The sequence below is a fragment of the Hibiscus syriacus genome, unplaced genomic scaffold (genome assembly GCF_006381635.1).
Source record: "Hibiscus syriacus cultivar Baekdansim isolate YM2019G1 unplaced genomic scaffold, ASM638163v2 tig00001799_pilon, whole genome shotgun sequence".
Lineage (NCBI taxonomy): Eukaryota > Viridiplantae > Streptophyta > Magnoliopsida > Malvales > Malvaceae > Hibiscus > Hibiscus syriacus.
Window position 1 is genome coordinate 270,811 of NW_024061890.1, and position 27,872 is coordinate 298,682.

The 27,872-nt window shown below is 36.3% G+C and overlaps 1 protein-coding gene across 1 annotated transcript; it reads right to left on the bottom strand.

Moving 5' to 3' along the window:
- Positions 1-6,128: 6,128 nt before the first annotated feature.
- Positions 6,129-8,388, bottom strand: LOC120133816 (WUSCHEL-related homeobox 9-like). The gene is made up of 4 exons (XM_039150337.1): positions 8,208-8,388; positions 7,360-8,004; positions 6,572-6,676; positions 6,129-6,373 (listed from the first exon to the last, which is right to left on the bottom strand). Exons 1-4 carry the CDS (start codon positions 8,335-8,337, stop codon positions 6,129-6,131), a joined length of 1,125 nt encoding a protein of 374 aa, XP_039006268.1. The 5' UTR covers positions 8,338-8,388.
- Positions 8,389-27,872: the final 19,484 nt, after the last annotated feature.

Genomic DNA, 27,872 nt, shown 5'->3' on the forward strand with positions numbered 1-27,872 from the left:
CCAATTTTGAACCTCATTAGGGTCTTTGTCATTACCTATGGGGGGAACTCAAATTTGTATACCTTAAACACTTCTGATAGTAGGTATTCGGGATCCACAAAATGATTATAGTCTTGACGGGTATACGAGCAAGCTTCTATCACATGAGAGCATGGGTATTTCAGAGCTTGAAAAAACCCACAGTCGCACCATCTATGCCGTAGATTTACTCTTAACGAGTTAGCTTCAATCCCTTGAAGAGGTCGTGACATCTCTGTGACACGAAACAATTCATGCGTTCTAGAGAAGCTTGGTACATACATTCCATTTGATGCAACAACTTTTTTTGTAGATCTGTAATTAATCTAGGGTGATAGACATGACCGCCTTGCATCCATGTTTGAGGTTGTCCCCCGAGTTTTGCAAAAAATGCTCCCAAACAAAAATATGTCGTTTTTACCAAAGCCGTTACAGGTAAGTGACGTGCCCCCTTTAAGGTCGAATTGATAACCTCAGCCAAGTTGGTCGTCATGTGTCCATATCGATATCCACTATCATATGCATTTTTCCATATTTCTTTATTGATGAGGTTCATGTTATCGTATCCTTCCTCGTTCTTTGCCCGTAAATTTTGAAGCATGGATTTAAATGTTTGAGGTATTAGTTTGTAACCTGAGCATAAAATGTAGAACTTACTAACTTTGTTTCTATAAAAATGAAAATGATTGAAAGAAAAAAACTATAACAGTTTCACTTACCCATGCGCACAAGTAATTGTTTCTCATCATTCTTCTTGAATCTTTTATGGTGATTCGCAACAATGTGTCGGATATAGTACCTATGTTGGACAAAGGGTGGTTGCCACATTGGACCCAAAAACTCCATTGTTGGTTTGATCCCAGCTCTGCTATCTAAAATGACAGATTTTTCCTCTCCTGATAACATGTGAACGTAAGTTTCAGAGGAAAAAAACCCAAGAATCTATATCTTCTCCTTCAACAAGGGCAAAAGCAACTGAAAGAATGTTACGATTACCATCTTGGACAACTGCCAATAGTAAAACTTGCTTGTATTTTCCATACAAGAAAGTCTCGTCGATTTGGACCACAAGGTTACAATACTTCACAGCATTAATGCACTGTGGGTAAGTCCAAAAAACCCGATAGAATTAGCATCGATCACGAAGAACTCGATCATTATGGTATGCATGAAAAGTTTCGAAGTCCATAATTGTCCCAGGATTCAACCTCCGCACCACCCTAAACCAACTTGGAAGTTCGTTGTAAGATGCATCTCATTCACCGTGAAGTTTTTTAATCGCACTCTGCATTGCCAACCATGCTTTTTTGTATGAGACGGAATACCTATATTGTTATTGTATAGCTGAAATCAACACAACAATAGCTATATGGGAGCTTGCTTTTACCATGGGCATGATGGCTTGGCAGATCACTTAAAAGTCCAAGTTGGGATGATCTTGGTTGATCCCTCAATTCCCATCTATTATTTTTCCTCTTCCTCTTCGATACACGAATTATTCAATTGCATCCGTTTTCACGTCGGACACAGTGACAGACATACTTTTCTGGTGTAGAGCGATCGACTCTAGAGTTAACAGAATTACGGATATTGTAATTTTTTATTGTCGTCATCGCTTCTTTTTTTCTTGAAAACTCAATGCCTAAATATAACTCACCATTAATTATTGATGAGTTAAATCCATAGTCACCGTGATTAGGAATATCCGCAAATTATGGCCCGTACATTGCACCATAGTCAGTTTCATACATGTGTGCTGGAGGTTCAGTTTGTACCACATTTGTTGGAACTTCATCTACACCATCATCATCATCGGAGTTGAACTGCTATGATTCTGGGTACGAATAGTCCAGTCTCAGCACCATCCGCACTTGGCTCCCGAAGCGGTTCTTTTGGTGGAGATGATGGTTCCTCCATGCTCTTCACATTTAGGTCGAAGAACCTACTACTTGCATGCCTTCCCCTTGAACTAGAAGGCATCTAGACATTGAGATCGAAAAACCTCGTAGTAGAATGCCTCCCCCTAGAGCTTGAAGCCATCATGTCAAACGAAAACTGCACAGATTGTTGCGTGGAGGGCATCTCCATATTTAGGTCAAATAAATTGGCAGATGAATGTCTTCCTCTTGAACTGGACGCGATGTTTCCATACATATTATTCGTGGATCCACCTCAGTACATATCCTAAGGAGTTGCTGATGAATGTCTCCCCATTGAAGTTGATGGGATGGCAACATGATGCGGATTTCCCATTATGACATTAAAATCATTACACATTACTGTAGTTGGGTTGTCAACTTGATCAGCTTGTTCAACCAGCCCATAGTGGGAGCTTAATGACAGACCTCGAACAGTACGCACTTCAACAAACTTTGCATACATCTCCGTATCGGCGTCTGAATAATGATTTTGAGAATCAACCATCATTTCAACATCATCATTGTTTGATAGTTCGAACGCTGTATAAGTTAACGGAAACAATGATGCTGGAAATATGTACTCAAGCGACGACATGCTTCTAGTACTTCCAACATGAACATTCCTTGAAATCTTCGTTATCAGCTACTCAAGAGTTATGTTTCTCTTGAAGGATATTTTAACATAATGATTTGATACGAAAACAACGCCGGTTTTATCTTCCCGAATTTCTCCATCATAATAAACAATAACTGAAATATGCGTCATTCTTATAGTTTGAAAGGGAAACAGTCTTATATCTGCAAAAAAAAAAAACCTGAAACAAGCCTAATTAAATAAATAATATATGAATTAAAATATAACGCAATAAAAATTTTACACATAAATGTAAATAATTTAAATAATATAATATTATATTATTATCGTATCGGTGAAAATATTTCGACGTATGCTCTCGTTTTCCAATTTTACAACCACAAAAATTAATTAAAAATAATTAGTACAATATTTTTTTTTTCAAATAATCATATATAATTATAAAAAAATATTATATTTTTAAAAAATTACCTTACTACGAAAGGTCGAACTAACTTCTGAATCAAAGATAAAAGGATTACCGGGTGATATTTACGGATTGACAGGTTTGTTGTGTGATTTTTCGGGTTGAGATGATTGTTGTGAATGTTTACGGGTTGAGAGCGTATTTATAGCTGAGAGAAAAGTTTAAAAGCTGAGAAATACGAATATAATTATACAAGGCGCGACCCATGCATCGTGCCTATTTGGCGCGTGTGGCAGGCGACCGTAAGGTGCGACCCATGCACCGCACCTATTTGGCTCGCGTATTAGACGACCGTAAGGCGCGGCCAATGCACCGCGCATTACCCTGCGTGGCACCACATCAGCGTAAGGAGCGATGCATGGGCCGCGCCTTACTCCACGTGACATCACATCAGCGAAGGCGTGGTGCATGGGCCATGCCTTACCTCACGTGGCGCAGCATAAGGCATGGTGCATGGGCCGTGCCTTTCTACAAAGGGTGTTAGATCAAAAAAAATTATCTCAAAGGATGTTTGACACTTAAATATTTAGTGAAAAGATAATTTTTCGAGAAAATCGCCCGCCATTTAACCAAAATCTTCTGTAGAAAAATGCAAATCTAATCTTTGTCTTGTGATGGAAGCAGAAATATATGTATGGTGTCCCATTTACGTGCTTTTGATGGCAGATTGTGAGAGTTTACCTTTCTAGCTTAGCAGCAGCCTGCCAATCTATGTTTTGTTTGCACTTTGCAGTATAACACCACTGCCATCCAATCAATCTTACTGCTTGACCCACGTAATCCCCACGTATTGATTAATCCAATCACTCTTGTTAGGCCACGTGTCCTGATGAACTTTTTCTCCCTCAAGCTAAACACAATGGGAAACACAAAGTGCATGACCTTGCAACCGCCATTGCTTCTTTCTCCATTTACTTCGGAAATTATTCCATGTTTGAATTTTGGGGGTTCGTAGGACACTCTCAGTCATGATTATCATCGCTGATGGTTCATGCAAATTGTGACGCAAGTGGGAACTAGAATTAGCTAGGGAAATGATTCCTTTTTCTTTTTTCTGAAACATCTCAACACTTGCTTTGTCAAATCCAAGGTGCTTGGGGTTAAAACTGTTCTCACCAAAGTGCACGTCAAATATCTGCACTGCACCACTAAACACCAAAACTCACTCTCTCCACCCACTCCTCAGGTTCATAGCCTTAGCTCATTTGCTGCAGCACGAAAACACAACATCGAAATGTTTAGACCAGACAACCTTTTTTTTCTTGTGGGATGGGGGGGGGGGGGCTCAGTGAGGGTTTTTCATTTCAGTCTCTAAGATTCCCGTGATGCAATGAGTTTTAAAAGTTGAAACAAACAACACCTTGTTCGACGCTTACATAACAGATGGGCTTTGAATAGGTTGTGTGGTATTTAGATGAATCCCAAGTAAAACCCTATTTCTGAATGCAAAACTTATGGTATACAGACAAATTTAGAAGCCTACAAGACACACAGATGTTCATTAGTTATCATGACCCTGTCTCTTAGTTTTTTCATTTGTCTCTTTACAACATCTTCTCTTGTCAAAGAATCAAAGGAGGGTTCACACTAACCATATCGCATAATATGTGTGTAAACTACCCTCATAAATTAAAACTCCATGGCCCCTGCCCCGGTTGGTCAGTAATTAATCATTTAAAATCTCAACAACATTTACATAAAAAATGTAAATAACATTAAAGGTTTTGAACCGAGTCTTGCATGCATGAAGTACAGCTGCCCGCCATTGACAAAGGTTGTGTCTCATGTGCTTTAGAATCCCAAATCTCAATAGTTTTCTGGCTTGCTGAATGGTATATCAGTTAAGGAGATTAAAGCGACTTTCAAATTTGTTCATGGCCATCGAGGAGATAACCAGGGGCGTGGTTGAGGGTGTGCTGGGTGGGCGACCGCGTAGGGCCCCAAAAAATAGGAGCTCTGAAATCGAGTATATCTATCAGTTGTTTCTATTAAGAAGCATAAAAATAGAGATTTCAAAATTGAGTATATGTATCAGTTGTTGCCATTAAGAAGCATAAAAATAGGGGCTCCGAAATCGAATATATCTAAAAAATAAGGGCTCCTTATAAGAATTTACACAGGACCACGACAACTTAGCCAAATCTAATTGCTTAGAGATGAGATACATAATTCCAAGCAAAACAATTATGAGCTTCATATCATTAGTTTCATATCCCACGTTGTAGTATTAGATTTCGGATATATAGTCATACTCTTTAATAAAAAAAGGAAAGAAATATTTTGATATATAGTCAATTATAACAACATAAATAATATTATAAACTCATTTTAGTTTAAAAATTTAAGCTAACAATAATTAATTTTATACGGAGATTTAATGAAACTTTGGAAAAGGATGTTTTAGACAATTAAACAAAATAAATCCTCTCATTTTAGTTAAAATGATTCTCTAAACTCTAAATACAGGAACCGTTATCAGCCTTTAGAAGGGGTGGGTTTTTCTGAGTGTAAAGTATATATATAATAAGAAAAAATGAGTTTTATGTTTAACTCTACTTGCGGAAGAAAATATGCAAACTAAAACGTAAAATAAGTTAAAAGTAGGTATAATTTGCAACTGATATGCTTATTTCATGAACACAAAAAGTAAAATAGCATATAATCATGCACATTGCTTAACAAGAAATTAGATAATACACCGGTCCAGAAAGTTTTCATACTACATATCCATCACACACACACACACATATATAAAGAGAGAGAGCTCTAAGCACTAGCTAAACCTAAATTTCAAACTTGAGATTAGACTTGAGAGAGAAATGATGGTGGGATCAGAGCGAGATAAAAGCTTTCACTCTAAACCTGCAATTCAAGAAAACAACAGACTTATTAACGAGCTCAGTTGGTAAGCAAAAGCTTCCAGCTTTTACACGAGGAAAAATATCCCTAGTGACTCTGATCTCTTACACGAGGAAACAAGCTATCATGCACATTATCTAACATACAAATAGTGTAATATATACATATATATTACACGTTATACCCCATTGCAGAAGATCGATATAAATTTTCTACCCATATGCCGTACAACAAAACTTGACTACTTAAGGTTTTTGATGGTTACCTTTCCTTAGATGGAGAAGGGGGTTAATGAGCGAACCAGATAGTAAAATCCACCATTTTGAAGGGATTGAAGGGTTAACCCCCACTCGTTTGTGAGAACAGGTTGACCAGAGGAGTTGATCAAGATTGCATCATCACCAAAAGCCTCCCTCACGTTGAAGGGACATACCGTTACCTCAAACGCTACATCATTTATAAACACCGTCGATCTACCCAGATTGCCAGGCTCCACTGTGGCCGATTCCCCAACACCTGCCAATCACTCAACATAAAACACCAAACCACTAGTCAATTTCCACAGAGAAACAAGCCCATGCACACGTTCGTCCGTAGACAAATGATGCCAAATCCCGGTCCTAAACGACATCTTTATCCTCTTCCTTTTTCTACTAATAAAGATACACCCTTATGTTAATATCCTCACTTGTGAAAGAAGAAAAAATAAATTACCATGAATGTGTTGAATAATAGATGGAACAGTAATTGTAGCACTGGAGGAAGCAGTGTGAGGGGAAATAGAGTGAGTACAAGGGGCTAAACTCACGATATAATGCACTCAAAATAAAGAATTCACGAAATAACGTTATCCCAATATTATTTGCTGAAATAGGGCGAAATCAACAGTGTGGCCGTAGGTCGCCATGCCTTCCGGGCGACCTACGACGTGGCTTGCCATGCACAACCCAACCATAGGTCGCCATGCACTCCCAGCGACCTCCTAGGTCGCCATGCACGCCCGGCGACCTAGGAGGTCGCCATGCACTCGGGGCGACCAAGGATTCATGCATGGGGAGATCGTGCCATGCACTCGGGGCTCGGTTCATGCATGGGGCACTCGAGGCGACCAAGGATGACCAAGGAACGATTCATGCATGGGACACTCGGGGCGACCAAGGATCGGTTCATGCATGGGAAGAATGGGGAGATCGTGCATGTGTAGGTCGCCATGGAGTCCCGGCAAGGTCGCGAGCAGGCGAGCATGCAGCAGGGCATGGATGGGCGTGCATGGGCGTGCTCCTTTGGCGAGATGGGCGTGCATGGCGACCTGGTTGGTCGCCGAGCGTGCATGGCGACCTGGTTGGTCGCCGGGCGTGCATGGCGACCTACCCCCGGTACTGTAGAGGACACTACTTTAGCAATTAATCTGGCGATCCCACTATTTAACGAATAAAAAAATTTCAACGCACTATCAACGAGATTTTGCCGAGTACAAGGAGCAGTTGTCACAGTACTGTAACTATGCTGGAGCTGCATATTCATCCTTTCCTCTTGTTCTTTCCTTGAATCCCCATGGCTTAATATCTCACTCAACAATAGACTTGTACAGGGTCCAACTGGTTGATCAGGGACTTGAACCACATTGGTTAGCTCTGATAAGCCAAACGCTTGTGTGAACCCGGCTCCAGCAGTAGACTGTTGCATGGGAAAGAAGAAAGGTTCGTTCAAGAAGTCGTTCTGAGGCTGATGAAAGTAGAACTGTTTCACAGAAGCAGTTGGAGAGTTGGAAATATCGATGACATTTGTAGAACTCAAAGAGAGAGTACTGCGGTTAGCTCCTTTGGGTGAAGATTTCTCGGATGAGGAAGATGAAGAAGACGGTGCAGTGATGGGAGGGGTTTGTTGGTTTTGCTGGGATTGTTGTTTAGAGTTTTTGAGATTGCGAATCTTGTGTTTGCTTCTTGATTTTCTGTTCTGGAACCAGTAAAAGACATTGGCATCCCCTACTTGGCCATACTCTTGCAGTTGAGCTCTGATTTTCCTGATCTCATCCCTAGGTGGGTTAACCATCCCGGTGTTGAATATGCCTTCCAGTATGCGAATTTGTTCAGGCTTCGGGTTCCATCTCGGTTTAGGCTCCGGACTACGCTCTTCACACCCTGCAACTATTGCAGACCACATTTGCATCTTGTCAATGATTCAAACAACATATTTTTCCTAACTAGGGTCACGTCAACATAAAGTTATGAACATCGGTTTTAAAGGAGCAAATTAATGAAATAACCGACGACATATTTAAGTAGGTAAAGACAAATCCATCATGACTTAAGTAGAATTGTTCAAGACACAGATTAAGCTTCTTACTTACCAGAGGTGTAAGGGGCTTTTTGGCAACCAGTTGACATGAGAGACGAGTTGATGTCATGCTGCCATTGGTGGTGAGTATTGCAGGGCTTGGATTTGAACATGCTAGGCCAGTGTCTGTTTGATGAAGACATGATGATCGATGCTGGTGATAATGGACAAAATCTAAGTTAGATATCTAATCCAAAGTATCCCAAAAGAGAAAAAAGAAAAACAACACAATTGCCCCTTTGTTGTTCTAGTTTAAGGAACTGCTTTGCTCTAGGGCAACATATTTAACATCTCTTTTTATAAGCCTCCTCACCTACTCCCTGTGATATTTTTTTTTTATGAATTAAAAACTGTCATGAGCCATATTCCCATCTCCCAAAGAAAATAAATAAAAACATTTAATAGATTTTCTTTCTTGATAAATTAAACCATGTAACTGGCAAAACCCACAACAGGAGTCCCCTTGAATAAGATAAAAAAAGAAAGGAAATCAAAATAAATGAAAAGGGGAAGATTGAAAGTACTCTCCCATACCCTTCCTTACAGTTTTAAATGTCAAAACAAAAAAGAAAGTACGAGCTAATTCCCCGAAACAAGAAGCAAAAGGGATCAAGGATATCAATACATGTTTGGTGCTTAATTAGAATCTTCCATCAATGGTGAAAGAGAAAGTGAAGTAAGGTTTGAAGACTCCAAAGAGTAGAGAAAGGAAGAGGAGAAAAAAGAGGGCTTTTTCGTTGTTTTTTTTAGCTTTAGAGAAATGGGTTATTCTGGTCAGTCTGTCTCTCTTATTTTATGTATATGTATATATATATTGGAATTCTCTTGGGTTTCTGCTTGCACTGCATTAATGGAAGGGTGTAGGGGGCAGATGTAAGCATAGGATTATTCTAATGGAAAAGGTTGTTGAAGAATAAATAAGGGTGTTTGAAAGTCAAGGGGGACGTATAGATTCTAGGGGTTTTTTATACTTTGGTTGGTATCAGAGTGGTGTAAAGTAGGGGCCGAGGACCATGGAATATAGATTGATTGACTCGAGGGCTTTATTTATTTGCATGTTTCTTTCTTCTTTTTCAAACTTTAATCTTTCACATTTATGGATTTTCTTCCTCGTATTCATAGAATCATAGTGATTTAAATTGCTTAGTTTCATGATTAATTAAGAGGGGGCAAAAACATTTGTTCACTATTATTCAGGAGACATATATTAGCATTTTGTACTGAAAGAATATGTTGACGAAAACGGGTAAAGAAAACGAAAGAACACGAGAATTTTACGAGGTTCGGCAATGTGCTTACGTCCTCGGTGCCTAGGCGGCGCTAGAATTTTATTCAATGATATTTTAGGTCTAGGTTACATCTCTATTTATAATAGAAAACCCTGGTACATAATTACAAAATCAACCCTGTACCGTACCGCGGGGGCTGCGCCCCCACACCCCCAACCCACATAATTCGTAACCCCACAACGAGACTTTTTATGAGCCATACATAACAAATCTCCACCTTGACGAATATCCTGCCCCTTGGAAACTTCAATGTGGGTTGGGTTACCTTGCTTCTTTAACAACTCGAAACATTCAACAAGTCCAAGCAATGCTTGAACTTGTCTGTCGTAACTGGCTTGGTGAACATATCAGCGGCATTCTCATCAGTATGTACCTTCTGAAACAAAACCTCTCCAGATGCAACCAACTCTCTGATCTTGTGGAACCTTACATCAATATGTTTAGTTCTAGCACGATACACCTGATTCTTAGCCAAATGAATAGCACTTTGATTATCACAAAGCAACTGAACTCCACCTTGTTGAACACCCAACTCCTTCACTAAACCAGTAAGCCATAAAGCTTCTTTTGCAGCTTCAGCCGCTGCCATGTATTCAGCTTCAATTGTAGATAGTGCCACGACAGATTGAACAGTAGACTTCCAACAAATAGGCCCTCTACCAAGAGTAAACACATACCCTGTCGTAGATCTTCTATTATCCAAGTCACCTGCATAATCTGAATCCACATATCCTACAACCAAAGGATTATCCCGCTGACTCCCAAAAACAATTCCATGTCCCACAGTACCCTTTAAGTACCGAAAGATCCACTTGACTGCATCCCAATGTTGCTTACCAGGTTTAGACATGTACTTACAAACTTGACTAACAGCATGAGCTAAATCAGGACGAGTACATACCATCGCATACATCAAGCAGCCAACAGCATTAGAATACGGAACCTTTGCCATATTTCAGCTTCCTTATCTGTCTTAGGGCACTGTTCTGATGAGAGCTTAAAGTGATTCGCCAATGGAGTGCTAACTGGTTTCGCGCTGCTCATCGCAAACCTTTCTAGCATTTTCTCAACATAACCCCGTTGAGATAGCCGCAGTTTCCTTGAGTCTCTGTCCCTGCAAATTTCCATTCCAAGAATTTTCTTTGCAGCACCTAAATCTTTCATATCAAATTCCTGACTCAATAAAGTTTTCAAACCGATAACATCATCCATGTTCTTCGCAGCAATCAACATATCATCAACATACAGTAATAGAAAAATAAAAGAACCATAATCAAGGCTCTTAACATAGACACAACAATCATACTCACATCGGTTGTAGCCAATCTTGATCATATAGGAGTCAAACCGTTTATACCACTGTCTCGGAGACTGTTTTAACCCGTACAAAGATTTCTTCAATCTGCAAACTAAATGCTCGTTTCCAGGTTGAGTGAAACCTTCAGGTTGCCGCATGTAGATCTGCTCCTCTAAATCACCATGCAAAAAAGCAGTTTTAACATCCATCTGCTCTAAATGCAAATCCCAACTAGCCACCAATGCAAGTACTGCTCGGATTGAAGTGTGCCTGACCACAGGAGAAAAGATTTCATCATAATCAACTCCTTTCTGCTGTGAAAAACCCTTCGCTACCAAACGAGCCTTGAACTTCTCCCCCTCTTTTTCTGTTACTGCTGGTTTCTTCTTATACACCCATTTGCAACCAATCGACTTCTTACCCTCAGGAAGGGGAACTAACTCCCATGTGCGATTGTGATTCAAAGACTCCATCTCCTCAACCATGGCTGCCATCCACTTGTCGTTTTCCTGACTAGTAACGGCATCATGAAAAGTAACTGGATCATCATTGCTAACAGTAAGTGCAAAAGATACCAAGTCTTCAAAACCCAATCTGTTCGGAGGCTTTATATTCGTCCGTCTCACCCTGTCTCTGGCGAGACTATAATCCTGCAAATCATCCGTAGTGGAACCACCAGAAGTCGGTTCAGAAGTTTCTGGTTTCTCAACTGGAAACTGCTCGAAATCTACCACTGTCGTGTCTTGCTTCTGCTGCAACATAGACTGTTCATCAAAAACGACATCTCTACTAATCACAACTTTCTTCGCAACTGGATCCCAGAACTTGAATCCTTTGACACCTTTCTTGTAACCCAGAAAAATGCACTCCTTCGATTTTGCATCAAGTTTGGATCTCTCATCAGCAGGTACATGCACATAAGCAGGACAACCAAAAATCCGTAAGTTATCAAAACTAACATCATGACCAGTCCATACCTCTTCTGCAACTTTCCCAGCCAGCGATGCCCTTGGCGATCTGTTGATAAGGTAACACGCCATGTTAACAGCCTCAGCCCAGAAGTGTTTGGGAAGCCCCGCATTCAACCGCAAACATCTGGCTCTTTCATTCAACGACCTGTTCATTCGTTCCGCAACACCATTCTGTTGTGGTGTCTTGCGCACTGTAAAATGCCTCTGAATCCCATGCTCCTTACAGAATTGTAGGAACTGTGAATCTGTGTACTCCGTACCATTGTCAGACCGCAAACACTTGATTTTTCGTCCTGTTTGGTTTTCTACCTCAGCTTTCCACAGCTTGAACTTCTCAAAAACTTCAGATTTCTGTTTCAAAAAATACACCCAAACTTTCCGTGAAAAATCATCAATAAAAGTAACATAGTACCTAGATCCACCCAAAGACGATGTCGTGGAAGGCCCCCATACATCAGAATGCACATAATCAAGAATCCCTTGAGTTGTGTGCTTCGCAGTCTTGAAACGGACTTTAGTCTGTTTACCAAGAACACAATACTTGCAAAAGTCGAGCTTACAGCTTTTGACACCATGCAACAAGTTTCTCTTGTGTAATTCTGCCATACCACGTTCACTAAGATGAGCAAGACGCATATGCCACAATTTTGTCGTATCATCACAGGACTCAACAGAGTGAACTCCACCTGCAACGGTACTCCCTAACAATCTGTAGATATTCCCTGCAGTCATCTTGCCTTTCATCACAGTCAATGCTCCTTTAACAATCTGAATGGTTTCCCTATCCTCGTCAGCCTTAGGGATAAAACCATTCTTGTGCAAAGTGCCCAAGGAAATCAAATTCTTCTTCAAGTCTGGGATATGTCGAACACCACTCAACATCCGAACGGAGCCATCGTGCATCTTAATTCTGACATCACCAATACCAACAATATTGCAACATCGATCATCACCCAAATAAACCGAACCAGAATTAACCGGCCTGTATGTCGAAAACCATTCCCTATTTGGCGTGATGTGATAAGAACATCCAGAATCAAGAATCCAAGCATCCGTCAATTGTGTCGTTGAAATAGAAAGCATATAACCCTCACTGCAATCAGAATTATCATCATCGACCACGTTCACAGACTTGGATGAGCCATCACGCTTCTCATCAGTCTACTTTTTCAACTTCGGACAGTCTCGCTTCATATGTCCCGCCTCCTTGCACTTGTAACAGTGAATCGTCTTCTTATCCCTGGATTTAGATCTGGAATTCCGCTTCCCGGACCCTGCCTTCTCTGGCTTCCGTCCACGATCTCGATTACCCTTGACATATAAGCTATCGGCTTGAGAGCTTTCCCCTGCATTCTGCTTCCGCTGGTTGTGAGCCAACAAGGCTGCAGTAATCTCCTCAACATTGATAGTCTCTTTCCCATATGTAAGAGTAGTCACCATGTGTTCGTAAGAGGAAGGTAACGAACACAACAGAATCATCGCTCTGTCTTCATCCTCAATTTTCACATCAAGCCGAGCCAGATCAGAAACGATTTGATTGAAGACATTCACGTGTTGCGCCAAATAGTGATCGTCCTGCATCTTCAGCCCATACAGCCGCTGCTTCAGATACAGTTTTGTCGTTAAGGATTTGGACATAAACTGACTTTCCAACTTCCTCCAAATTTCGTCTGGAGACGATAGATGCATGACGTGATACATGACCTCGTCCGCCAAGCATAATCGTATGGTTCCTGCCGCTCGCTGATGCAATTCTTCCCAATCTTCCTCATCCATCGACGCCGGCTTTATAGGTCGCAAAGCCTTCAAGATCCCTTGCTGCGCCAATAGATCCTTCACCCTCGTTTTCCATAATCCGAAGTTACCCTGACCATCGAATTTCGCGACTTCGAATTTTGCTCCTGACATCTGATACCAATTGTTGACGAAAACGGGTAAAGAAAACGAAAGAACACGAGAATTTTACGAGGTTCGGCAATGTGCTTACGTCCTCGGTGCCTAGGCGGCGCTAGAATTTTATTCAATGATATTTTAGGTCTAGGTTACATCTCTATTTATAATAGAAAACCCTGGTACATAATTACAAAATCAACCCTGTACCGTACCGCGGGGGCTGCGCCCCCACACCCACAACCCACATAATTCGTAACCCCACAACGAGACTTTTTATGAGCCATACATAACAGAATATAATAGGGGAATTGTATTAGCTACCGATTATCATGGCACTAAATGCTTATCCTTCAAATTCTCTCTTCTTCTTCTGATACATGGACACACCTTTTTTCTAAATCATGTAGTGAATTTACAGTTACATGGTGGATCACCCAGTTTTCCTGGCATGGAAAGAGGCTAGCAAAGCACGCTCTTGACTTGCAATTTGGAAGAGTGATACGTGAAAAGAGGAGCGAAGCAACAAAATCAGTGTCCATTGCAAAGAATGAGGATTGATTGTACGGTGAGCAAGTAAATTGGGTGTCGGTCCTTTTCCGACATGAAATTTGTGCTCCCAGCTTAGCTATCTGCCTTCCATTTCATCCCCTTTTCACACCTGGATATTTAATCCGTTCCCTTTATGATTCCTTCTTCTATAGTTGTGTGTTTCTTTTCCCATGCACTTCTACTGCAGGGAAGCTTTAGATTTTCATTTTTTTTTTGGTTTAACTTATTTCTAAAGTTTTGCTGCAGCTATCTAGTTGATTGAAAGGATATATTCTCATTGTGACATCGTTAGATATAATTAAAATTACTGTTTTTTAAAAATTTGTTTTGAATATATAAATATGTGTTGGTATTTTAAAGTATTAGAAAACATGAAGGCACATTTGTGAGTAATATAAAGAAACAAATTTGATGTTGACTATATATTATTTTTTAATTTTTTTTTTCAATTTATACTTATTGAGTAATTGATAATATATATATATATATATATATATATATTATTATCATTAATTGTCCCATTTATATTTATGTTTGTGTTAGTACTAATATGTGTCTTGACATATAATACTTGTATTTTTTAATATAATCTATATTACTTTTATCAAAATGTTTTAAAAAAAGTATTATATTTTTGTACACTACAATCATCAAATTTCTCTCTTCCTCTCTTTCTAGTTCTCGTTTCATAAGAGTAATATCATTTGAGTTCTATTCTATTATGTTTTATCATTAAATTTAATTTTTTTAAAATATTTAAATTAATAAAAATAATAAGAATAAAAGATAAATTAGATTAAAATCTAAAATCACACTCTTAATCTTAGATTGTAAATAAAACAAATTATTATAGGATTACACTTTACACTAAACTCTGTATTTATAAATTATAATATGTGGATAACATTTTTAAATCAAATATTACAATCTTAAATAACACATATTAAAAGGTAGGGACAGACACATGATTTTATGTTAGATGATGAACTTGAACTTATAAAATTTTAAGAGAACGGAAAATAAATTTTCAAAAGAAAATACATAAAAAAATCTAAGATATATAATAAATTTAATTTTTCAGGAGATGACTGCCCTAGACATTCTACAGCGATGGCAACGGGTCGGGTTATGGTCGGATTTTTAGTCAAATCCAACCAAACCTGAAAATGTTATATCTTCCGCCCAAATCCGATCAAACCTGAAAATTTTATATCCTCTATCCGACCCAACTTGAAAAATATATATCCACCACCCGACTTTGACTCAACCCAATTTTTTGGAGTATAAATCTTACTTGATCTGACCCTACTTGATAAAATAAGGATCTAATTTAAAAAATAATAAAAATTTTAAGGGTCGGGTCGGATTTTTTCACCCTCCAACCGAGTCTAAATCCAAACCGACCCGACCAAAAACTAATTTTTTTTAAATCTGATCCTATTGGGTCGGGTCGGGTCAGAACCCGTCAGATTCAGGTTAAATTGTCATCCCTAGTTATATGGCTGTGTTTTGCAAACGTGTGGGGGGCTTTGTCTTGGTTATTTATAGATGAATGGGTGAGAGCGAAGGCATGCACATCACTTCACTTGAAGTTGGTTTACTTCTTCATATGAAAGTTGTCTTTCTTCTTTGGATTGGTCGTTCTTAAATAGTTATGTTTGGGACTAAAAGGTTTCATCAAATTAGTCTTAAAAGAAAATTCATTTTTTTAGAGATAAAATTCTTATATTTAAGACTGGTTTTTTCTTCAATTTTTATGTGATAAATCAGATTTTCTAAATATATGTTTTACTTTTTCAGCTTTAGGATATTTCGATAGTCAAACCAAGAGACTAAAAATTTCACACATATTCGTTTCTTCAATGATGATATATGAGACTAATGCCTCGTAAACATAAACTTATTCCATGATTGACTTGTTCACAGTCATATGAAATTTTAATCATTTTCCAATAATATATTTTTAATTTTTACACCATTGACTCTGTATTTTTCTTTCCATAGTTTTCCTGACTGATGTGACAGATTCGTCTTTTATAAACAAATCAAAAAGATTATCTCTTTGAAATTTGGTTAGGATGACAACATCTTTGTCTGAAGTGTCGGTAACATCGATTGCATATGGCGACGGAACTACAACTTAGTTAATAATGAGTGGGTTGAACATATAATTAACCTCTAGTAGTTGGAAAAAGATGACTATTATCAGAACCAACGACGATAATTGCTTTTGTTTAAGGACTCGAGTCTGGATAAGTTTAAAATGTATTTGTTTCCATCGGGATGTATTTTAAACATATATAATTTTTTTCAAAAATAAATAAATTAGTATATATAAAATAATCAAACGGTTCCCAAAGATGCTCTATGAAAATTGACCTTCATAAGGCATTTGACTCTCTCCACTGGGGATTCATTTATGTTATTTTGAAGGCTATAGGACTAACAAGCACGTTTATTGGTTAGATTGAAGTTTGTTTTTCAACAGCTAGATACTCCATTTCTTTTAATGGGAGTTTGATTGGCTACTTCAAGGGTGCAAGAGGTATAAGATAAAGAGACCCCCTCTCTCCTTTCTTATTTGTTCTTTCTATGAATGTTCTCTCAAGACTCCTAAACTTGGCATCTGCTAGAGGTATGTTTGGTTACCATCCTAAATGCAAAAGAATAGGCCTAACTCATCTATCTTTTGTTGATGATCTTCTTATCTTTTGTAAAGGATCTGTTGAATCAGTAGTTGGAGTTACTAGTGTTTTAGATTATTTTTATGAAATGTCTATCCTCAAGCTTAATGCTGCTAAATGCGAATTCTTTGCTATTGGTATTTCTAATTGTACGCTTGAGGAAACTTATGTATTTCTTTGGTTACTAGGAAACTTTCTGACAAAGATTGTGTGGTTTTCATTGATAACATTAAGTCAAGGTTGCACCAATGGTTGGGAAGGCATTTGAGTTATGCTGGAAGACTGGAATTAATCAGAGCAGTACTGTTTAATATTGCTAATTACTGGTGCATGCAATTAATTCTGCCACAATCAGTTATAAAGAAGATTGAATAGCTATGCTCATGTTTTTTTTTCTGGAAAGAGACTAATAAAGCAACAACTGGAGCAAGAGTTCGTTGGGAGAAAATTTGCCTTTTGAAATCTGAAGGAGGGCTTGGAATCAAAGACATGAAGACTTGGAACAGAGCATGTATGATGCTTCTAATAAGGAATAACCTTGCGGGAGAAGGATCCTTGTGGGTTGCTTGGCTCAAAAGCTATGTGTTCGAGGAAAATATATAATTTTTGGAATTTGGAAGTTGGAATCAATACTAGCTGGAGCTTAAGGTGTATCATTAAAATGAGGTCTGAGACTTTTCATGTTCTGTCTTCTGGAGCTAAAAAGGTAGGTGATATTTGGGAAGTGATTAGGGTGAAGGGTACTAAAGTACCATGGCAGAAGCTGATATGGTTTCCACTCCATATCCCAAAACATAGTTTGACTCTATGGATGGTTTTACTTGATAGACTCCCAACAAAGGATAGGTTGCATCGCATGGGGCCTATTATCGAATGTCGATGTGTTTTTTTTAATGCTACTTTGGAAACAAGGAACCACTTGTTCCTTGAGTGTCCTGTGGCTGCTTCTTTATGGGAGGCAATCTTCAATCTTAATGGCTTGCAGAGTAGATCCTCGTCATGGGAGACTCACTTAGCTTGGGCTTGTGGTGCTTGTAAAGGTATGTCCTTACTCACAACAATCATGAAGATAGCTTCGAATGCACTAATCTACACTCTATGGGAGGAGAGAAACTAAAGATTGTTCCAAGATCGTTCAAGAAATATTGAAGAAATGCTTCATACTATTAAGGAAATAATAGGTATACAATTAAGGGATAGTAATATAAATATATTAAATAGTGTTAATATTACTATTTGTAATCATTGGGATATAGTTTGATTGTTGTTTGTTTTTGTAAGTAGGGTGATCAAATGTAATAAGAACTCTGATGTTTTTGTTGCAGATATATGCTTCTTTAGGTAAAAAAATCGAATTATCAAAAAAAAAAATCAAACGGAGAAAAAATTGTTATTAAGTCATGATAATCGACTTTCTTACGAATAAATTCGCTCGACCAATATACCAATATAAACGCAAAGCAGAGGACGACCCCAAGTTAATATAATATTCTATAATTTACATACTCAAAAAAAAATTTAAACTTGATTGATTACTTTTTCTGGAAGAAGAAAAAATGATAAAAAAAAGACTAATGATGATCACAAATCGATCCGCTAACCAAGGCATTTGGTGAGTGATGAAGAATGAATAGCAGCCTTCCTATTATAGACTTAAAATAAGGGTATATATGTAAGAAATCGAAAAACATCCCGATCAATTATCACAAATCTTTTCACAAAACCACATCTGAAATTGACTTCCAAGTTTCGGATAAATAGAGAATGAAGAGAAAACGTAATATTTAAAGATTTTATTAATTTCTAGTTTATGAGTATTCACAATAAAATATTTTCTACTTGAAATTTTTTAATTTTCCTTGTTTACTTCACACTTGATTTTATAATTGTATATTTATCTTAAATATTTTAAAATCATTTAATTGATGACAAAATCATAACAGATAATGAATTTTTACTTGTGTTTGATTTTCAGTTTATTACCCACATATAGTTTATTGATTTTTAGTTCATTAGTATTCAGAATAAAATCCTTTCTTCTAGGAAAATTTTAATTTTAATAGTTTACTTGACACTTGATTTTATAATTGCATATTTATCTAAATCTTTTTAAAATCATTGAATTTATGATAAAATAACAAATAACAATTTTATTTTAGTTTTTACTTGTGTGTTTGTTCATGTAAATATTTAATTTTAGGATAAAGTATACTAATGAATCCCCGACTATAGGGTGTTGTTTTATTAAGTATCTCGACTATCAAAAGTTATAAAATAGTCCTTTGATTATAGTATGTTGCTTTGTTAAGTCCTTCAACTATTAAAAGTTAAAAATGATCACTCGACTATTCATTATGTTCCAAATTCGTCATTTTCTGTTAAAAATGATGACAATTTGAGCAGAATGTTAATTTACTTTATGAGATATGATAATCGTTTGAGATTTTGGGGTCAAATTTTATCTATCTCAAACAATATATTAATATCTAGCTCAAATTGTCGTAATTTTTTAACAAAGAATGACGAATTTAGAATATAATGAAAAGTCGAGTGATCATTTTGTAATTTTTGATTGTTTGAGGACTCAATAAAGCAACACCTATAGTCGGGGATCATTTGTGTACTTTAGCTTTTTAATGTCATAAGAAAATGACAATTAATCAAAAACAAATGCGTGTATTAATATACATTAAAGAGAAAAGAATTATTTAAATATGGCTCATATTACAAATAAGTACTTAAAGTATACTCTCTTTTTCATTTAAATCCCTAAAGTATTTTTGGTCAAAATGTTATCTTTTTAGTCAAAATAGGTACCTAAAGTATTTTTTTTTATCAAAATAGATACCTAAACTATTCAAACTTTTTCATCTAATTTCTAAAAAAAAGTTGATATGTGACATTAATGAAAGAATACTTTAGGTACTTAGATGAAAAAATGAATACTTTAGGTACCTATTTTGACAAAAAAATACTTCAGATACATATTTTGACCAAAAAGATAACTTCAGGTACTTATTTTGACCAACAAATACTTTAGCTACTTAAATAAAAAAGATGATATACTTTAGGTACTTATTTATTATATAAACGTTTAAATATAAAAATACTATAAAAGCTTATTCAAATACAAAATACTATATTTATAAAAAAATAGAAAAATACTATATGATTTTCTTTAAATATGAGAATACTATAAACACTTATTTAAATATGATAATACTATAAAGACTTATTCAAATAAACTATTTTAGTTTATTTTTTTCTAAAATATAAGTCAATATTTATTATATCTATAATTATTTAATGATTATATTTTTTATAAATATTAATTTTTTATGCAAATAAAATCCACTAATTTTATTAAAAAAGATAAAATTCAACATTACAATGAAAATATAAATCATTAACACAAGAAATTAACCACTTAAGATCCTATAAGAACCATACAAAGAAAATGTTAAAAACCATCTAAAAAAACTTAAACAAAAAATATAGATACGAACAAATCTGACTGATTGGCAAACAAGGGATCCAACTATTGAGAGACCACCAACAATCGTAAATAGTCGAACTTCGTGAGAAAAACATCATAAGAATGTATATTGTGTATCCATATCCAAAATGTCTGTTTCTAAGATTTTGGTAGACCTTGGGTGAATAAAAAATTAGACCCCTAATCAGAGATTTAAATTACATTTTGCATTTATGTCTTTGACCATGTTGTATTTATTGCTATTGTAGATATAGCGGATGATATTGTAGTCACTTCAAGTATCGTGGTTGTGAATTTTTAATAACATATGATATTGTGACCATAATGGTTATGGATATCACGGTTTTGGATGATGTCATTACTACTACATAACGATCGTTGTTGTGGTTGCATACCGTTATTTAAGTAATTGTTTCTAATAACAAATATTGAAAAAAATAAATTTTAAGGTTAGCTCCATAATAATAAGTTTTGGAAAACTGGATCCCTAATAACAAATATTAAAAAAAGTAAATTTTAAGAGTATGCTCATAATAATAAATATTGAAAAAAATTCAACCTCTAATAAAAAGTTGAAAAAAATTAGACTCACAATAATAACAAATGCATATTAAAAAAGAAATTAAATTTTAAAAGTATATCTATAATAGCAAATGTTGAACAAAATGGGCTCATGATAACAAGTATCGAAAAATTGGGCCCTTAATAACAAATGTTAGAAAAAATATTGGCAAAAAAATTGAATACTTATACAAATATTAGAAAAAAAATTATATGAGTAGACCTATGATAATAAATATTAAAAAATTTGATCCCATGATAATAAATATTATGATAAAACTAATCCCTTAATAATAAGTATTAAAAATAATTGGGTTCAACTGTAACATCCTAATTCGGTTCGACCCGAAGAACGAAGGATTAAAGTGTCACACGAGACCACCGAAGTGGTTAACCCAAAATTTTTCTTTTTTTAAAACCAATGTAAACTATTACATAAAAACCATCCATAGTAATACAAAATAAAAATGCAATAAATCTAGGTTTACACATATGGGAAGCTCCCCAAACATCCAAAATAATGACAACACTAGATTTAATACAAAAAATAGAGTTACGAATGAATACAAGGATATACAAATAGTACCTTCCCTATAATACAAATCAAGATGTACTCTGAAGTCTTGGTTGATCTAGAATATCTGGTGACGATAACGCTCCACGACTATAATGTTATTTTTTGGGTGTAGGTAACAACTATAATGATCTTTAACAGCTCCAAACAACTAGAATTAATGGATAAGATATAAATTGAAGGTTAAAGCTTCACAAGGTCAACATGAATCATAATGAACCAACTTACCAACATTAAAGAAGTGTTTTGTGCTTAATTTTAAATTTTTAACCTGTAACATTATCCAATAAACTTGACATCCATAACAACAAACTTGAAATCCATAACAACCAACTTGAACTCCATAATAATAAATCAAAGTTTACATCAATGTAAAATATAATGTAGTTCAACATTGTTAAAGGAAATAAACAAAGCATGTATCAAAGTTTATATATATCTAAAATATAATATAATTCAACATTGTTTATTCCTCCTCTTGAGATGCTCGAACAATCCGCAAATCACTTAATTTTCTCCTAGGCATGATATATGTAATAAACAAACAACAATTTTAGTGAAAATATTACTATTAATGAATATATTGAAGGACAACATGTAATAAGTTATAATATTATAAATTACTATATTAAGATATAAAATCTTACTACATTGTTATATCATATCAATTCTCATAAATATCTTCTTCCACATATTCCCGAACCCATTAAAATTTTGTAGTATTACTGATAGTTTAATCTAAGTTTTGTTCTACAAAAGGTAAAGCTTCTGATCTTGTTTCAATGTCATCTCTACTTCCATCCCATATGTCTATCAAGTCTCTGGGGTATTACGGAGCACAATATATCAACCCTCATCCATTAGATCGTGACAGTAAAAAACCTGTTTGACTTGAGAAAAAAATACATTTGGCTCATCCATCAATTGTTGACCAGTGTGAATTAATCGAGAGAAATTCACCATTTTAACACCAAATTTATCTCTTTTTATGCCTCGAGTAGTATTTACATCAACCCAGTCACACCGAAACATCACAACCTTTCGTATTCCATAATAATCCAACTCAATAATGTCCATAAAAATTCCATATTATTCTATATCTCCCTCCAAAGGATGATTGTCCTTGGCACTAGCATAACTTATAGTTGAAGAAGTAAAAACTACTCCAGAATAGATTTCGTGTGGGACCTAAACCCATTAATGAGGAAGGTATTATATATTTTAACAATTCTGTTCATACCTTGAGAAAGCCATTTAACATCTTCACTAATTTCTCTCCCACTCCAAACCTATTAGATGTGAAACGTGAATTAATTAGCATTTATGTTGATATATTAAAACAAGAGTTATATATTATTTACAACTATATGAAATGATTTGGTTTCTTACCATTTGCTTTAACCATTCATGAAAATTTTCTGTGAATAACTTATGTATCTTTCGTTGATGTAATATTCGAGAGCGTGCACGAGATCTAAAGACATCTTTAAACTCACTATAAAGTATATTATGTCGTTAAAGAATGAGAAATATAAAAGATTAAGTAAATACATTAAGTTTTAGTTTGTAAAACTTACGTACGAAAGAAAACTATTGAATCGTGATGGAAAAGAACATATAGGTGTGCTTGTACCCAAGACTTATCATCTAACTGTGCAATTTCAACTTTGCCGAGTGGTTCACCATAACTTCCAAACAAATAAATCCCAGCTAAGTCATTAGTACTGAACACATCATTTCTATTTGGTATATTCAATCTTGTTTCAACATCTTCCAAATATCTAGAGCAAAAAGTCATACATTCATCCACCAAATACCCTTCAGCAATTGATCCTTCCGGATAATGCTTATTACGACAGTAAAACTTCAACTTGCACGAGAACCTAGACACAAAACAAAATAACAGGTAAATAGTTGTGAAGAAAAGGTATAATCCCTAGTCATTTAATACATATAAGTCAATTAACACATCTCTATAGGATACATCCATCGATAGAAAAGAAGTCCACCAACTTTTACTTCGTGAGGAAGATGAATTTGCAAGTGCACCATAATTGTGAATAATGAATGTGGAAATATCTTCTCCAAGTTGTATAAAGTCAAGGCAACTCGATCTTGTAGTTTATCAAGTTTTTTAACAATCAGAACTTTGCCACACATAGTTTTCATTATATTAGAAAGTTCAATGATACAAGACGCCACCTTACTCAATATACAACTATGTAAAGCTACTGGCAGTAAATCATTGATCAATATATGGTAATCATGTGACTTTAAAGAGTAAAGTCTTCGATCTTTAACACTGATACATCGAGATATATTTGATGCATACCCATCTAGGACCTTTATATCCTTCAACAATGTGCAAAACACTTTTTTCTATCTTTCTTCGTCGTCGTAAAATAGAAGGCGACAAGAAATATTTTCCATTAGAATGTAACTGTGGATGAAGATTAAGCCAAATTTCGATGTCGACTAAGTCAAGTCAACTCTTTAGATTATCTTTAGATTTTCTTTCGACATTGAGAATGGTCTCGATAATATTCTCACAAACATTCTTCTCAATGTGCATGATATCAAGATCATGTCTCAAAATATGATCCTTGCAATAAGGCAGCTCAAAGAAAATACTCATCATTTTCCACAAAACTACCTCATTTAGATTATTCTCTTCATCAGACTCATCATCACCCTGTTGGTCAACATCACAATCATAAACCTATTTTTCCTTTTTCTTTGATCATGTATTCAGTGGTTGATTCATCTTTCCATAAGTAAACTTGATATGTTTCAACATTGAGAAGATATCATACCCGATTATTTGCTTAGGAGCTTTTCAGAACTCTTCAGTACCATCAAATATATATTCTTTTGACTTCTAATGTCATACCCCCAAAAATTAACTAAACTTTATTTATTTGTTTTTTCGGATTAAACTACAAATTTTTAAAAACCTCTGTGCTAAATTCGAAAGTCTATGAAGTTCAGGGACTTAACCCTAAATTAACCCATTTTTCTAATCAATTAAAAAAATGAAAAATGAATGAGTTGGTGACTAAGGGATTTTAACCCATGCCACCCGAGATGGGCACCCATGCCCTAGCCACTAGGCTAGGTATTGTTTGTGTCTAATTTTAATAAATATATGTTATAATATTTAATAAGTGAAACCCTTGTTATACCAGAATTGAAACCCCCCTCGTGCAGTGAATTCAAACCATTTTTTTCTAAACTCAACCCCGACACCCTTCGGTCAGCCTCCTTGGATCGGCGGTGAGGTGCATTGCCATATCATTCAGTTTCAGTAGCGACCATCGATCCAACCCTGACCAACCCTGTTTCATAAACCAACACCTTGTTATGCGAAAAAACTAACATCGAAGCACCCAATCGATGTCTCATTTTTCTTTGATTCGACCGTTTCAGTCACCAGTTAGTCTCACGCTGACCACCATAGTGCTTCTCAGGCATATCCGACTAGAACTCGACTAAAACCGACTCCCATCATTGTTGCATCTTCGATCGCCAGTTAGGTAAGATTTCATACATTTTTTTAGTGATTTTAATTTGTTTTGGACTAAAATTGGCAATTGTGGGAATAAATTTTGGATTTTGATGTGTTTGGAGTAGTCAATCATCAACCCCCGACCTTGTCGCCATATCACGCGCCCCTACGCGCCGTCATGTACGCTTGGGGCTTATCCCCACTCTGGTTCGTTCTAGAAATTGGTCCATAACCGGCCCAACCTGACCCGAACAATTGACCTGACTCTACCTGAACCGAACATTGACCTAACCCGACTTGAACTGTTGACCCGACCTGACCCGTTGACTTGGGTCAGAGTTAACCGTTTACCGGTCAGACCATTGACTTTGACCGGTCAGACTGTTGACTTTGACCAAAAAAGTCAAAATTTTCAAAAAGTCATATTTTATGTTTTTCAACGTATTGAGTCCGAATCCAAATTTCGTTTTGCCAAATTCAAACCCGAAAGCCTCCAAATTGACCCGAAACTTGAACATGCATATTTATTTAAGTGTTTTAATTTAGTTAATTTAATCGAAGGGTTAAGGACTAATTATTGTTATCGTATGTTAAAGGTACTCAGGGATCTCCTGACCGTTTGACCGCTCGACCCGGTTCCTCCCGATTCGTTCGTCCTTGAGAGGTTGTGAATACACATATAGTTCTGTAACCCTGTTAGATATTCTATTTAGAATATTATTCCGAATATGACCCTGTTCTGATATGACTTAGGTTCCCATTCAGTCGAAGAGCCTAGTGAAGTTAGTGCTCGATAGATCTTCCAGACTGATCCATTTTGCAATGTGTGTTCCTTGTGTGCAATATAACTATTTTAAATAACTATTTTAAGTATCTGTTTGAAATATCATATGCACATGAATGTTTTCTCTGATTTGAAATATAATGTTTGAACTGATTTAACTACTGTAAAATTTACCTGATTAGAAGCCTGATTTATGATTTACTGAAATTTAAAGCATGATTACCTGCCTTATGATCAATGTTACTGTTTTACTAAATTGATGATCTGACTGAACTCTGATTTACTGCTACTACTAGTTATTGTCTGAAAAATATTTTCTTCAGGGTACTCTAGGATCTGGTATGAAGACTCTGGAAGGTTCAGTCGCTGTTGGTAATTCCTTGGATAGGTTCAACACCGATGGTAATTCCTTATGAACCTAAGAGGACCCTTGGGTAGGCTCTGCGGCCTCGAAAGTTTTCTCGGGTAAGCCTCCATGGCCCCGAGAATTGTCTTGGGTAGACTCTCAGGCCCCAAGGTACTCCCTTAGGTTATGCAGTTCTGGGAATTGCATATGACATTCGGTTGGAGGACGATTATGAGTTTTTATACTAAAAACTATTATGATGTTTCAATAACTGTGATATGCACTAATTTTAAAAGCATAAATGTATGCTTTTATTTCAGACACTTGGAGGATTGGCACATTTAGTACAAATCTTTTTGTTGTAATGTTCTATCTTCTAGATTGCTTTTAATTATGGTGGCATGTGCCTTATTTTTTAAGTACTTATCTTTTTATGATGTTTACTGCTTATGCTACTGATATTTGAATTACCGTGCTCCGGAATTATTACATGTTTTATTTTACCTGGTCACTTTTAGTTTTATATTTATGAGTTGGGTTTATTGTTATTTATTATACTTTTATAAATGTCATTTGTAATATGATTTAAATTATCAAATAACGTTTTTAGAAATAGTTTTGAAGAATCTTTAATGTAATTCGCTAGACTTAGTCGAAACGCATAGAATGGGTCTAGGGGGTTACATTTAATTGGTATCAGAGATTTTGATTTTTTTTAAACCTTAGACTGTGAATGGGTCTAAACTGAAAATACGGTTTTGAAATGTTTTACCACAACAAGTCACCAAGGCTATGTCACAAACTTTTTACGAGTTTAATTGTGTTTAGGACTCCAAGTGCCAATCTAACCCTAGGCTTTATCTTCTGTAGTAAACACAAGATCCACCAAGATGAATGCTAGACGTGGTCATCGATCTAGCCATGGGGGATGTCGGACGATTAGATTTGCAGACCCGGTAGATGAGATACGTGTAGATCCCCCGCCTCCGATAGATGATCCTGCTCCTACGACCCCGTCGGATTTTCCCCTGCTTCTTGTATTGGTTTGACTACTCTGATTATATGAGCTTGAGTCTACTAGAGTTGTATTAGATGAGAATCATAGACGTCAGTTTCTCCAGTTGATTCAGGGAGCGGTAAGAGCTGCATGCATTGTACCCGAGGTCCCCATCTCTTAGACTCTGATTGCTAATAGAGTTAGGACGTTTAGTGGCCTTATGGTGGAGCCTCGACGGAGGCCGAGGATTGACTCAGTGATACCGAGCGACGTATAGATCAGTTAGGTTTAGATCATCAATGACGTTATTTAGGAGCAATTTCTATGTTGGATGGGAATGCCAACACCTGGTGGGAGTCTGTGGTTAGTAGTGTTCCGACCGATCGTTTGACATGGGATTTCTTCAGGGAGCACTTTAGGAGTCGTTTTATGGGATAACATTATCTAGCTCAGAGACGAAAATAGTTTTAGGATCTGGTTCAGGGAGATATTACCGTTTCTGAGTATGTGATTGAGTTCTTAAAGTTGCTGAAGTATGGATTCAATCTGGTACCTATCGAGAGAGATAGGTGCCAGAAGTTTACTCAGGGACTCTGATATGAGTTGTGTCGTCAGGTAGTTACTCATCAGGACGAGGTATTGATATTGGAGTCGGGAGAGTAAAAGATGCAGAGGAAGTCGAGGCTTCTGCACCTGAAAGTGATAGGGTAGATCGAGATAGATCTAGGAGGC

Excerpts from the sequence above, each read along its gene's own strand:
- LOC120133816 (XM_039150337.1), bottom strand. The coding sequence starts at position 8,337 with ATGTCTTCATCAAACAGACACTGGCCTAGCATGTTCAAATCCAAGCCC. Across the intron at positions 6,677-7,359 it reads GAATATGCAGCTCCAGCATA|TGCATTATATCGTGAGTTTA; the intron begins GTTACAGTACTG and ends CTTTATTTTGAG. Across the intron at positions 6,374-6,571 it reads TATTATTCAACACATTCATG|GTGTTGGGGAATCGGCCACA; the intron begins GTAATTTATTTT and ends AGTGATTGGCAG.